The following is a 14,244-nucleotide window of genomic DNA, read 5'->3' on the forward strand; positions in this document are numbered from 1 at the left end:
TTCTCCACACTAGGATGTAAAGGAAAAAAAAAATCATGACGTTTATATTGTTCCAAAGTATTAAACATGACAACATTCCCAAGGATCTATTGCCTAATACAATATAAATCTGATGTACCTTGATTTTCATACAGAAAATAAAGATGGCTCCTGTTTTATTAAAGACAGTTAGGTATAGGTTAAGCCATAGGCATGAATGACTTATTCCTTTCTGTATAATAAGTAGGTCCCTGTATAATGAAGGAACTTGGGGTAGGAGCTTGGAGTGGTTGTTTAGATGTCACTTGGAAGACATAATATATTGAAGTGTCTCTTTGTGTGTCCTGATTCTGTTTCTGATTCTAGCTTCCTGCTGCTACACACACTGGGAAGGAGGGATGGTTCAAAATCACTTGGGTTACTACAATCCACATAGAAGGCCTGGACGAGTTCCTGTCTCCTGGCTTCAGCCTGGCCTAGCCCAAGCAGTTAAAAGCACTTAGGGGAAATGAACCAGTGGATGGATGATTCATTCCTGTCTTCTGCCTTTCAGTTAAATAAAGTAAATGAAAATATTTTTTGAAAATAAGAAGTTGTCTATTTTATTCGCCTACTTATGAGTTTTCTGACCTCAGCCTGTTAACAATGGGAATGCTCAGAGAAATAGAATATTAAACTTTTTTATTTTAGGGAAATAAAAAAATTTCCCTGAACAAGAGTATTAGAACTAAGTCAAGGAATATAAAATGAAGCATTCTCTCTGTTAGGATATTCTTTGCATTACTTCTTGGCCTTTTGGCTGAGATCAAGCATAGGGTACTCTTGGCAGCTCCTGAAAGATGCAGAATCGCCATTCAAGAAAACCTAGAGCCTTAAGGAAAATATACTGACTTTCCTTGATTCACATATTTCTTAACCCTCTGTTGCCCCAGGGAATAACCCAAGTATCAGTACTGTTTGTGCAGATGATATATTCTACTTGATGTTACAGCTCAAGAAGTGACAAATGTTAACACAGTAATTTCTCTGATTTGCCAACACACAATAAAGATTCTTTATAATTTATCAAAACAGGATGCTTAGAAATTCTTTTTACTTTTTGGAGTAAATATAACACAATGGATAGCTTTAGAACAAGCTAACATTATCATGATTCAGGCATGAGCAACTGGTACAGTTAAGTAGTCCATCAATGATTCAAACAAACGTACAATACATAGGCCAGAAACTTAACTTACAAAATACAGTCAATATTACAAGTAATACACAGAGGTAAAAAACCATCGTTCCACACACTTGAAAAAAAAAAACACATTAACTTTATACAATAATTGAAATTACAGAATTCTACTTAGATGATTTGGGCATCTTACAAACACATAATCCGAAAAAACAAAACAAAACAAACAAAAAACTCATAGTCACATCTTGTTTTTTTTTTTGTTCCAGTGGTGTATAATCACATGAAATGTTGTCTGTTTGTGTGAAACATCTGGTTGAAGTACAACAGCTGCTGAATTATAAATATTCCCATATAAATGTTGATATTAAAACAATCCTAAATGTTAGAACTCTAATTCGGATTATTTTGAGAGTCCTTAAGAATTATGGAAACAGAAGCAGTTAGCTTTCAGTGTGTGTTTTCCTATGTTTTCTCTTTAACATCAGTAAACAAATACTGGATTGTAAAGTGCAGCTTCTTTTTCCTCTCGCCTCAATCCCCCCCCCAAAAACAAACAAACAACAACAACAAACCACAGTTCTATAGTAATTTTTAGGTTCTCTACCGAAGAAGAAACTGAGTGATGGTCAAGTGTGTGTGTTCCGGAAGTCGATGATGGCCTTCCACAGTGAGCACAGCATCCCGCCCCTGTTTAGAAAGACACAAGAACAGGGCCAAGAGAACACTGCGTTTGAAACATTGCCCTTGAAATGGACACGTGACTCCTTAGCTCTCAGCTGCCCTGGTCAGGACATGCAGAGCCCAGTCTGATCAGTCCTCGCTTATTCTTGTGTATTCCCTTTCTATTCCCACCAACTGCTAGGTTCCAAGACATCATTTAAAATTTTCAGCTTTCAAACAACCAAAAAACCAAAACAAACAAGCCACTCAAGAAATGGGCACGGGAAATGGGCAAACATTTCACAAAGGAACAAGTCCAAATGGCAAACAAACATATGAAAAAATGTTCCAGCTCCCTAGCAATAAGGGAAATCCAAATTAAAACATCGATGAGGTACCACCTAACACCAGCAAGATTGGCCCACATAAACAAGAACACCAACGACGCTTGCTGGCGAGGATGCGGGGAAAAGGGAACCCTACTCCACTGCTGGTGGAGCTGCAAATTGGTACAGCCTTTATGGAAATCAGTCTGGAGAACACTCAAACAACTCAAAATCTGCATACCATATGACCCAGCAATAGCACTCCTAGGAATATATCCAAAACACCTGTTTTACGACAAACCAACATGCATCCCTATGTTCATTGCAGCACAATCAGTAATTGCAAAAACATGGAAGCAACCGAAATGCCCATCAGCAGAAGATTGGATAAGAAAGCTTTGGTTCATCTACTCCATGGAATACTACTCAGCTATTAAAAAAAAACAAAATGCAGTTCTTTGTGGCTAAATGGGCACAACTGGAAACTATAATGCTAAGGGAAATGAGCGAATCCCAAAAGATTAGATACCACATGTTTGCCTTGATTTAACCTGTAATTTTTTGTTTGGTTGTTTGTTATCTTTTGAACCTGTCATTGATACTGCCTCAACCCAGATGTTTCGAAGAATGGAACTTGCATTATTTTTAACATATTGTTTACCCAATACTATGTCAATTAATTCCATAATGTTGTATATTGATACTGAGGCCTTGTTGGGGCTTTTAACTGACCGGATCTTTACTCTGTTAGACCTATCTTCAGACCATAGAAGGTCTCCCCAAGAGGCCACTGAACTTATCTGGACAATAAGACGCTGAACTTTATGCTAGGCATGTGTTTGCAAGCAATGAATCTCAACTGAACTTGAACTATGGTTATGCAACAAGGTGGAGGAATCCACCATGGGAGGAGGGGTATGGGAGGGGTGGGGGGAATCCCCAGCGCCTATAAAACTGTACTACATAATACAATGTAAGCAACAATTAAAAAAAAAATAAAAAAATAAAATTTTCAGCTTTCTTGCAATGTGTCTTTATTGAGGTGAGCATAATGGTTTTGTGCACTCCTGGCCTGGAACAGTAAACTATTCCAACAAATTGTATCAGCTTATATACCAGCTTATGTACCAGGTTTTCTTGGGTGATGTATCAGCACCTCATCCCAGCATTTCTAGTAAGCATGAGACAATCACAGACTAAATGTTTGTTTAGGGTAGTTTTGGAGTATCTGCGTGCCTTAGTTTGAAAATGATTTGAGAACATTCTTTATTCATCTAGAAAGCTGGTTATGAAAGCTGGGAGCACAATAACAGAGAGAAAAGTGGTACCTTAGTCTCAGGCATTTCAAATCTTCACGGGTAACGTAGTAGAGAACATCCACCAGTGTATAACCCTCAGCCAAAAACTGTAGAGAGAGTAGAATATGCATTAAAGTCAGAGATTTGTATACCCTTAGTAAATAAGCTCTACCTCTAATGTAAGCATTGGCAACAATCAGCAGTGCATCTTGAAAGCAATCTGCTAAACATGTGATCATCTGGCATTATTAGGGGAAAGACCTCCCTGATGCAAAGTAATTATAAAGAAATGCACACATATGATTTCCAATGCATAAAGATGACATATGCCGGAATACTTCTGAATTATTGTCCAATGAGCAGGACAGACTGCAGCTATTACACCTGCCTCTCTTGCATGTAAGAGTTTCGTTGTTGTGTAGCTCTGTTTTTTTTTTTTCCTCAAGTGGATTAAGAATGTTTTGTGTCTCATTTTTGTCACCCATGTGTTGGCTACTCAGTGGCACGTTTCTCCATGGTGCTGTAATTTGTTGTTGTGGTGGTGGTGGCGGCTGTTGTTCTAACTCATACCAGTTGACCTTGTTTCATGGCGTCTCGAAATGTATAGTGATGGAGTACAGGGGGCTACCATATCCATTTGTGGGGATATAATGCAACATGCATTCCTGCTTCCAGATGAAAGATGGATTCCCAATGAGACTGTTGGAAATGTGTAGACAATGAGATGCTGAACTACTTGACATTGTCTGTATCAGCATTTTGGGGTACACTTAAATAAGAGACTGATGGAATTATGATTCCTTATGAAGGACTATACCCATTTTAATGGGGAAAATCTGTCGGGGAGTGGGAGTGTGGAGCAGGGAATCCCAGTCTATCTGAAATTGTACCACCTAATTCAAAATTCAAAAGAGTGTTCCAGAAAGGCACTGATTACATTTAATACCTCAATTTCCTTTTTCACAACTAATACATTTGCTATAATTCACCACAAAATCAGAGCTCTGAAAGCAAACTGAAGTTTTTGACTTAAAAACGACAGTGATTTAGTGAATCATCAATTAATCAAATCATAATTTAAGTCTAATTTAGAAGGATAAATGTTTTTAGAGAACCTGACTGGATACATGTTTCCTATAAGGAATGAAGTTGCTTAACTTTATTTGGCAGTGTTGTATAGTGGGTAAAGCTGCCAGCTGCAGTGCTGACATCCCAGATGGGCACAGGTTCAAGTATGATCCAATTCTGATCTGGCTTCCTGCTAATGGGAAAGCAGCAAAAGGTGGCCCAATTCCTTAGTCCCCAAATGGCACCCACAAAGGAAACCCAGACGAAGCCCCTGCTGGCTCCTGGCTCAACCCCACGCATTGTGGCCATTTGGGAGCAGGGAGGCAGTGACCCAGTGGGTGGAGGATCTCTCTATATTCCTCTCTCTCTCTCTAACTCTGTAACTTCCTTTCAAATAAATAATAATAAAAACTTAAAATTTTTTATTTGACAAGAATTTGGTAAATGCAGCCTTCCAAGGAGGCTCTAAATTTCATTCAATGGATAATAAATTATTAAAGCAAAGAATGACATCTTTATTCTTACTCTTAAATTCAAATATAAAATTGAAATCCATACAATGTTGTGCTAACAGGCTCTATGTATAAATCCAAAATCTATAAGGAATAGAGAGGAATTTGGTTCCTGTAGATATGGAATGGTTTGTATAGCAAATATTTCTGTCATTGTTACCAACTCAATCTTTTATTATGTAGATAAATAGCTGCTGCCTAGGACAGCCTAATAATAATGTAAGAAAGTCACAAATCCAACAGGGGTGGGTGTTTGGTGCAGCAGTTTAGACACTGGTTAGAATACCATATCCATTATCAAACTGCCTGCATTCCAGTCCCAGCTCCTTTGCTTCCAATCCACCTTCCTGCTAACATGCACTCTGGGAGGTAACAGGTGTTGGTTCCCACATGGGAAAGCTGGGTAGCATTCTAGGCTCTTGGCTATGGCCTTGCAATGAGAGGCATTGAGAAGTGAATCAGCAGATGGGAGATATTTCAGTGTCTCTCTCTTTCTCTCTGGTTCTCAAAGTGAAAATAAACTTTTTTATTCTTTTTTTAAAGATCTATCCATTTCTATTGCAAGTCAGGTATACAGAGAGGAGGAGACGGAGAGGAAGATCTTCTGCCCGATGATTCACTCCCCAAGTGACCGCAATGGCCGAACCTAAGCTGATCCGAAGCCAGGAGCCAGGAGTCTCTTCTGGGTGTCCCATACAAGTGCAGGGTCCCAAGACCTTGTGCCCTCCTTGACTGCCCTCCCACGCCACAAGCAGGGAGCTGGATGGGAAGCAGGGCTGCCAGGATTAGAACCAGCGCCATATGGGATTCTGGCATGCAAAGTAAGGATTTTAGCCACTAGGCCACTGTCTAGGCCCAAAAATAAATTTTCAAAACATTTAATTTTTTTTTTAATAAATACAAGAAACAGAAGAACTTCTCCCCCAGCCCTTTTACATCTGTCTTGATTTCTTTTCTCTGTTCTTTATCTTCAGTTAATAAAATACAAAGATCCATAGAGGTTCTGGACCATAAAGCATTTGTCATCCTCATTTGTCTTGTCTCCCCAGCCTAGACTGATCCCTGTTCCTTGGCTGTTCCCAGCCCCACAAACACACAGTTGAATTTCAGCTCATTTATAACCTTCTTAGACAATCTTCCCAAGCCTCCTCTTCACTCTGTCTCATAATACTTTTCCTTCATAGAACCTTCCAGCATGTAGTTACGTTTTTTTCTGTGAAATTGCCTGACTATTGTGTGCCTCTATACTAGTCTGTAAGGCCCTGGAGGGCACTGGCTGTATCTGCTGTGCTCACCAGCACAACCCTGTTGCCTAGAACAGTGCTGAAATACAGCAGACACTCAGTGCTGTGAATAAAGGAATGCTGATTCCTGCAGGTCCAAGTTGTCTTTACCCGACTTATAGTGTCTTCATCTGCTCCATTTTCTCTCAGCCAGTCAGTAAGTTCAGAGTCTTCAGTATTTGTGCCAGGAGAATTGAGGTGACAGACAGGGACCCCAGGAATATCTGGAACAGAATTTGGAGGGATATTCTTAGTTTTGACAGCAGGGTATCTGAAACCCTTCTCATCAGCAGACATTTATGATGACACATTAGATTGCTCAGAAAATAGATATTTATCAGAAAAAAGTTAACAGAAACAATTGAGACTGGCAGTTGAAGTGATAAATCTAAGACTCATTAATCTAATCTAGTAAATGGAAAGTCAGAAGAAATAATATAATATGTGCCTTGCATTGTGGTGCAGCATGTTAAATTATTGCCTGCAATGCCAACATCCCACATGGGCAACAATTTAAGTCCAGGCTTCTGCACTTCCAGTCCAACTGACTGCTAATGAGCATGAGAAAGCAGTGGCAGACGACCCCCAGGCATCCACATGGGAGACCCAAATGAAGTTCCAGGCTGTTGCCTTCAGCCTTTATGACCATCTAGAGAATAAACCAGAGGATGGAAGTCACTCTCTCTGTGTGTGTTTGTGTGTGTGTGTCTCCCTGTAACTCTGCCTTTCAAATAAACAAATCTTTAATAACACTGCCTATACTTTCATAGCAATTGATTATCCCTTAGACTAATGAGACTTTGTTTTTATGTAACAAAGATGAACACCGTGAGCAAGAATCGTGCAATTGCAATAATATCTTTTCCTACTATTTGCAATATTATGGAACAGCCATATTTCTGAAAAAAATAACCATAAACTTTATTTTTACCCAAATTGGCCAAGTAAGAGTATCCATAGATTATCTCATCTTCAATTTCTCCCTCTAAGACAAATTCTTCAAAGAGTTCTTCAAAGTTCCAACCTATGAGCTTTTATTATTATTATTTTATTATTTATTTAAGTCTCTTCAAATTATAAGGAAAATGCAAAATTATAAAAAAGGTATTATAGTCTAGCAAACAGTAAAAAGAGTAGAGATCTGTGTTTATCTCAATAATACATAATCTCTGAAAGAGATGACTAGGAATCATCCATTTTACTGTAGTTTTGAGAAATGATCATCCACTAGCTTTAGAAATGGCATGTTATCTTTAAAGCAACTCCTGCTTGTAGTCATGGTACAAATGACAGGTGCTGAATAACCCATGAAAAAAAAAACCACCTGTTGGCCCAAACAGCATTCCTTTAATAGTTTCTGCCATTTACCTATTGGTTGGGATTTAAGTTTCAGGTGCTTAATCTCTTGTTCTTTTTCTTGAATGGCTCGATGAAGGAGCGCGTGCAATTCTTTTTCTTTCCGAATCAATTCTTCCAGTAATCTGCAGAAGGAAATCACACGAGTTGACAGGATAATAAAGCTAACATAGAGTCACTTTGTAGATTTGGTTTTTCACACCATAAGGAGCATAGACACTGCTGGGATTGCACCGACACACTCTGACCCGAGGTTTCTGAAGTGAGGCCCGAGCCCTTCCACGTCCAAGGAGTGTCCAGGTAATACTGACACTGCAGGCCCACAGATGCCTTCCCTGCCATCGCTATGTTGAGTAACAATGTTCTGGAAGATTCTGCTTCCAGAAGGAATTCAAAACCTCTATCCCAGATTGTCTGCTAAAATTTCCAGAGATGGCTGGTCTATCCTGTTTATGATGGCAAATGTCAGAAACAAAAATAACATGTTAAAAGCCCAATCTTTTACATGTAAGGCCCCCTAATTAAAAAGTTAGTAAATACGGATAATTTTATCATCCACGGAAAGCAACGAGGTGATCACTTTTCCTGAATTATGAAGATCTGAGCGATTGCTTTCCACCTGGCACTTGGCAAATGTTCAGTCAATACAAATGGTTGTCGCCGCAATTGTGATTATTGTGATTATTCCTTTCCCTCTGAAGGCAGAGTGAAGTGGGTAAAAAAAAAAAAAAAAAACAGCTTTGTTCAAGTACATTCAGTTCCCAAAAAGGCACATGGTGAAGTTTTCAAAGAAACAAAAATAAATGATAATACTTATCCCAAACTTCCCACACTGTAAGTCTCACCATGCAACAGGGAGCCAACCTTATCAGTTCCAGCAGTTTCTTGCAAAAAAAAAAAAATCCAATTTATGAAAAAGAGATGTTCTAGTTTTTGCAAAAAACGAACAAACAAAAAACCCCAAAACAAACAAACAAAAAACTATCTTTGAGTAACATGGAACCAGAATTATTTACAATATATAATTATGAGATCATCAGGATATATTATGGCATAGCCTACAGCTCTAGATAAGGCATTTTTGTTTCAGTTTCTGAGTATTGATAGCTTTAACTGAAGACACACATTCCATACATTAGTTCATTTCTGCTTCAGTGGACATGCTCTGAAGGCACAATGGTGCAACACAAAGATAGGCCTGGACTTGCTCCTGGTTCAGACCACGCACTTCCTTGTGTGAAGCTTAGGCAAAAGTTATCTAATACCTCTGGACTTCACTTTGTTGTTTCTAACAAGGGAAAGTAAAGCTTCCAGAGAAGATTAGTGAGCATTAAATAACAGAGCAAAGGTCCCATCCCAGTGCTTGACCTTGCCTAAGGGCTCTGCACTTCTCTGTGATAGCTGAAGGCCCTGGGCAAAAAGCCCTCCCAGGGCTTGGAGGGGCTCCTCCCTAACCTGTTAAAGCCATTCCTATAGGAAAGGAAGATAAGGCCCATCAGGTAGGAGCTGCTGTTGCCATTTGCAGAGTCACCAGCAGTTGCGACCCCCCTCACCCTCAGCAACTTTGCCTTTCAAACACACTGAAATTTATTTTAAAATACCTTGGAGCTCCTGGCTCCTGGCTTCTGATTGGCTCAGCTCCAGCCATTGTGGTCACTTGGGGAGTGAATCATTGGATGGAAGATCTTCCTCTCTGTCTCTCCTCCTCTCTGTGTATCTGCCTTTCAATAAAAATAAATGATTCTAAAAAAAAATGCTAGATAAATTTGATTTACCTTTATTAGTGATTGTCATAATGTTACAAGTTTAACATTTTTCACATGAAAATTACTCTTGTAAAAACACACTAATGTGTCCTCTAAATTCATTCTGCAATGTACATACTCTTTCATTTTTTGTAATATTCAGCTGAAGGGTCTGGCACAATGGCTCGATTGGCTAATCCTCTAACTTGCAACAGCCAGGATCCTATATGGTGCTGGTTTGTGTCCTGACTGCTCCACTTCCCATCCAGCTCCCTGCTCGTGGCCTGGGAAAGCAGTGGAGGTGGAGGATAGTGTAAAGCCTGGAGACCCTGTACCTGTGTGGAAGACCTGAAAGAAGTTCCTGGCTCCTAGCTTCAGAGTGGCTCAGCTCTGGCCATTGAGGCCCTTTGGGGGAATGAACCAGTGGGTGAAGATCTTTCTGTCTTTCCTTCTCTCTGTGAAATCTGCCTTTCTAATAAAAATAAGTAAATCTTACCAAAAAAATTCAGCTGAAAATTATAAGACTAATATTGACATGACTGGTCCCTTTAGCTGCTCAGTGCTGGGACTAAATCAGACGCCTTTTCTTCAATGTACACATAAAATAAGCGCACTCATCTCATCTGGCTGAGGATGATGGGGCTGCTATGAAAGACATTACTGGAACCTAAAAAAGGAGCCCACTAATTGTATAGGTTTCACAAATTCAAATGTAAATAGATAGGAAAAAAAATGTACATGTGAAAGCTGCTGTAAACAAGACAGTTCATGCAATGGAGGAAGGCTTTGTCTTTTCCACACAGCTGAGAATGCAGAAGTGTTGAAGACAGGAGGAAGGCAACCAAAGGCAACAGCTCTAAGAGTTTGCTGGGCACAGGCTATAGCACCTGAGTGATGAGCACACGGCCCACCAACTGGGCCTAGAAGAGAAGGGAAAGGAGTACAGATCAGGGTTGCACTTGGGGAGAAAGGTGCTATGGACACAGCCAGGCGGTGTGCACAGAAGCTTGGGGCCAGGGAAGCAGATACTTCAGCTGTTCAGTGAACACAGCAGCTTTGCTATCTGTATTGTTCTCACCAGGAGCCCTGGGTTGGAAGCAATAGACCTACAATGGTTATGAGTGAATCTTCATCTTCCAGAAGCCAGGGCAGGGGTCCAAAAATTAACTCCACTCAGGACTGGATCACAGAGAGAATGAAGGAGAAGTGACTAAAGGCAACACCTGCTATATTTATGAAAGATGTTCCACTAGACTCTTGACTGAGAAGGGGAGAAATGAGACACCAAGATTTAGATGTAGACTCACAAGAGACTCAAGATCTTTCCTACTAAGCAGTAGAGCTAGCAAGTAATGAGTTGGGTTTCAGAGCACAAAACTAAAATATTAAAGTCAGAAAGTTAATTCCAATTTCCCCTTATTAAGAAACATCTTTATGCAAACCATAGAGGATATTTACTTACCTCAGCAACTAAAGTTCAGGTTTCTAAGAATAGGATGAGCTTTGTACTACCTAGTACTAAGTTTGGAATCTGAGCATAGCATTAAAAACCTAGACCTCTAACTGGAACAATGTGTGTGTTTCCTTATCTTTCTGGTGAACAACTAGAACTTTCAACTACAGTTTATAAATATTTGAATACCTTTTATTGATTCAATAGAAAAAACAAAAAAAGTTTTCATTGCAAAGCCAGGGTCATAAAGTCAGTTGCCCACATGTCAACGGCAGCTAACACAGGAAGCCATAAATCATAAACATTCAGACCTTGGACTGTGGCGACATCTATGAAGGTCAGGAGATATGCACTATGCACATAGTAACCTGATCACATAGGTTTATTGTACCAGATTCCCAAAGACAAACGAAACTCCATGTATGTTACAGTACAGTAAGAACAGAATAGAATCATAATGTGGTCACATGATTGTCCTTTCAAGCCTCTCAAATACAAAGCTTCGGCAGCATTAATTTTGTCTCCTGTTAGCATGGAAGAGTTTCAGAAGTTCCTGTTTTAGAAGAACCTGCTATTCCCAGCCACGGGTTTTCTGTTCTGTCATTGGGCTATCTGTTAGAGAAGGACATGCTGTTCTGAATCTGTTTCCAAGACAATCTATGAGTTACAAGTCAGCAAAATCTCAGTGCACTTGAGATAAGGCAGCAGATAAATAATGCTGAAGAAAGGCCGAAAATGGTTTTATAAAGATTGGCATTAAATCAAGTTTCCATAAACAGGATCCACCTATGGATTAGACTTTTAAAGAAGACCCAAAACATGCACTGTTAGCAAAATAGGAAAATGGAAGCTGAGGCAGAGCAGAACTTACCTGTTGGTCTCTATCTTCATCCTTCCAAGCTGCACGCTGAGTGACCGGTGACCACTCTGCGAGTCGTGGGACACAGTAGAGCTGAGCGTGCTCACCCCTGAGGTAGCCACGGCATCTTCTATGACAGCCTGTGCTCTCCGGACACTCGAGTTAGAAGGCTGTTCCTCATGCTCATCCTCTACATCCAGATCTTCTGGGTCAGCGGTGTCACTCTCGGATGCAAGGCTAAAATGTGGCCTCAGTTCTGTGTGCGACAGCCACATTAAACAGGATTGATTGCATTGATTTTTTGGAAAGAGAAAAAGGCAAGGAGGAAGAGAGGAAGGGAAATTTGAAGAAGGGATGGAGGGAAGGAGAGAGAGAGAGAGAACGCTTTCATCCATTGGTTCACTCCCCCAAATGCCCACAATAGCTAGAGATGGGCCAGAAACACAGCTAGGAACCAGGAACTAAATCCAGATATCCTAGTTGGCTGACTGAGATCCAAAGACCTGAGCTTCCCAGGATGTGCATTAGCAGGAAGCTAGACTGGAAGCAGGGTAGCTGAAAATCATACCAGGTACACTGACATGGGAGGCAAGTATCCCAGGTGGTAACTTTAATTGCTGTGCCACATAACTGCCCTGGTATAAGATAGGAAAATCAACCCAGCTGTACACTGGTTCCAATTTTTTTTCTTCTAGTGAACTTGCAAAAAAATTTTGGGATACATAAACTCAGTTAAAATTATTTAACTCAAACCTAAGAAAAACATTCATACCCACAGGAGACACCTGGTGAAAAGGCTGAAATCTGAACTAACAGCAATGATGTAAAAGCCTTATTAGCAATATAAGAATATTTTCATGTAAGTAAACATTTATTTTCATATTATATAATATCTGACAACTATCAACTTGTTTAGAAATGAGGAAACAGATATACAGATTTTCCATGAACAAAAGTAGCTTTGTAGGTGCCCTTTTCTCCTGTAACATTTAAATCTAAGCGAATGTGGTAGGGTGCTGGAAATGACATGAAAGTCTACATTCTCTTCAATAAGATTATCTGTGACTGGTTGATTCTTAGTCTGTGTCTTTCTCTGAACCAGTGAATGCATCTTTGAAATTGAAAGTGCAATAGTTACAAATCTTCAGCCTAAACAAACTGAGTAACATTAGTTCCTCATATGTCACTTCAAAACTTGAATATCTCCCCACAGGGAAAAAAATAAACTATAAACTGTGACTAAGCCCTCAAGATGGCTCACAAGAGGAATACCATTCAAAACTTAGGTGAAATCAAGGTAGCAAAAATACTGGATTTTCATGTCACATATTCTGGCTACACGGAATTTGTATCAGATTGCAGAATCCACCGAAAACCTGATAAAAATCACGTTTCCCCAGGGCATTCATACAACACTGGCCTAGATTTCCATAGAATCCCTGCAGCCCGTCTCCTGAGACCAGGCCCCACAGGTGAGCTCCTGTGTGCAGCAAAGGAGTATAATAGAATCAATGGAAGGTATACCCCACCACTCAACACAGCCACCTCGCAAGGCCCCCAAAGGTCTGCGAGCCACAGCCTCCAGTCAGTTTTTCAGCCTCCACCTTACCTGACCTGTGCTCTGCATTTCCTCTAAGTCGCTGGCTTTTCTCCAGAGCCTTTTGGTCCAAAATATTAGGACCTTTTACATTTTCTACTTTATCTCCATGGATGAGCTCATTCAACTCTGAACTTAATCACAGTTATGCATGGCAATTATGGTTACCCCCTAATTGCAGTGGTCCCTCAGGTTACAGTGTTTAGTAATGCCATAAGCATCTTAGATTATACAAACACAGTCTATGATGCTCACACAATGATGAAAACTACCTAACTATCTTAGAATGCAGCACATGACTGTACTTCTAACATGCAGATGGTAAACTCTACATTCCTAGCCCCATCCTGTAATAACTAGAACCTTCTACAAACATCTGTTGGACAGGTACATCAGCACCCTACAGAGAACTAGGACATGAACTGGTTCCTATTATAAGCAGCAGCTTCAACCACTATATCACAACACTGATCCAAACCACCTCTACTCTACTTTGTGCCATTTCTCTCTTTTTTGTCTAAAATCTCATTTAGTAATTTACCTTTAGCAGGAGTGACAAGAAAGCAGGTATTTTCATTTTGTAAACCTGGTACCCAGGCCAAGGTCTAAAAATAGTATGGTCTGTAAAAATGTTGGCAAAATGGGAAATATATACTACTAGGGTTATCTGTCTTTAGAAAGAATAAAATAATTACTTTAAAATTAAGAAAATATACTTCTAGATTAAATGAAGATATAGTTAAGCCTTTGAAAGATTCTAGGCTTATTTTATAGTTTCAAATTGATTTTTTTTAACAATGTAAGAGATTTTAGTACACCTGGATAGAATTTCACTTTTGGGGAGGCAAATCTTCCAATATTCATTTTTTAAAAGATTTATTTAGTTTTTTTTGTTGTTGTTGGAAAGGCGGATACACAGAGGAAG

At 39.7% G+C, this 14,244-nt stretch overlaps 1 protein-coding gene across 1 annotated transcript in view; it reads right to left on the reverse strand.

Annotated features, from left to right (window-relative positions):
- Window positions 1-1,054: 1,054 nt before the first annotated feature.
- Window positions 1,055-14,244, reverse strand: part of MAP3K5 (mitogen-activated protein kinase kinase kinase 5) — a 223,629-nt gene continuing 210,439 nt past the window's right edge. Inside the window, exons 26-30 of the mRNA XM_040965413.1 lie at window positions 11,735-11,978; window positions 7,678-7,790; window positions 6,421-6,533; window positions 3,477-3,553; window positions 1,055-1,849 (exon numbers count right to left, since the gene is read on the reverse strand). Of these exons, the coding sequence (XP_040821347.1) occupies window positions 1,789-1,849; window positions 3,477-3,553; window positions 6,421-6,533; window positions 7,678-7,790; window positions 11,735-11,978 (608 nt within the window). The 3' untranslated portion in view covers window positions 1,055-1,788. The remainder of the gene's footprint in view (window positions 1,850-3,476; window positions 3,554-6,420; window positions 6,534-7,677; window positions 7,791-11,734; window positions 11,979-14,244) is intronic.

The sequence above is a fragment of the Ochotona curzoniae genome, unplaced genomic scaffold (genome assembly GCF_017591425.1).
Source record: "Ochotona curzoniae isolate NIBS_2020 unplaced genomic scaffold, NIBS_Ocur_1.0 scaffold_3890, whole genome shotgun sequence".
In the NCBI taxonomy this organism is placed as follows: Eukaryota; Metazoa; Chordata; class Mammalia; order Lagomorpha; family Ochotonidae; genus Ochotona; species Ochotona curzoniae.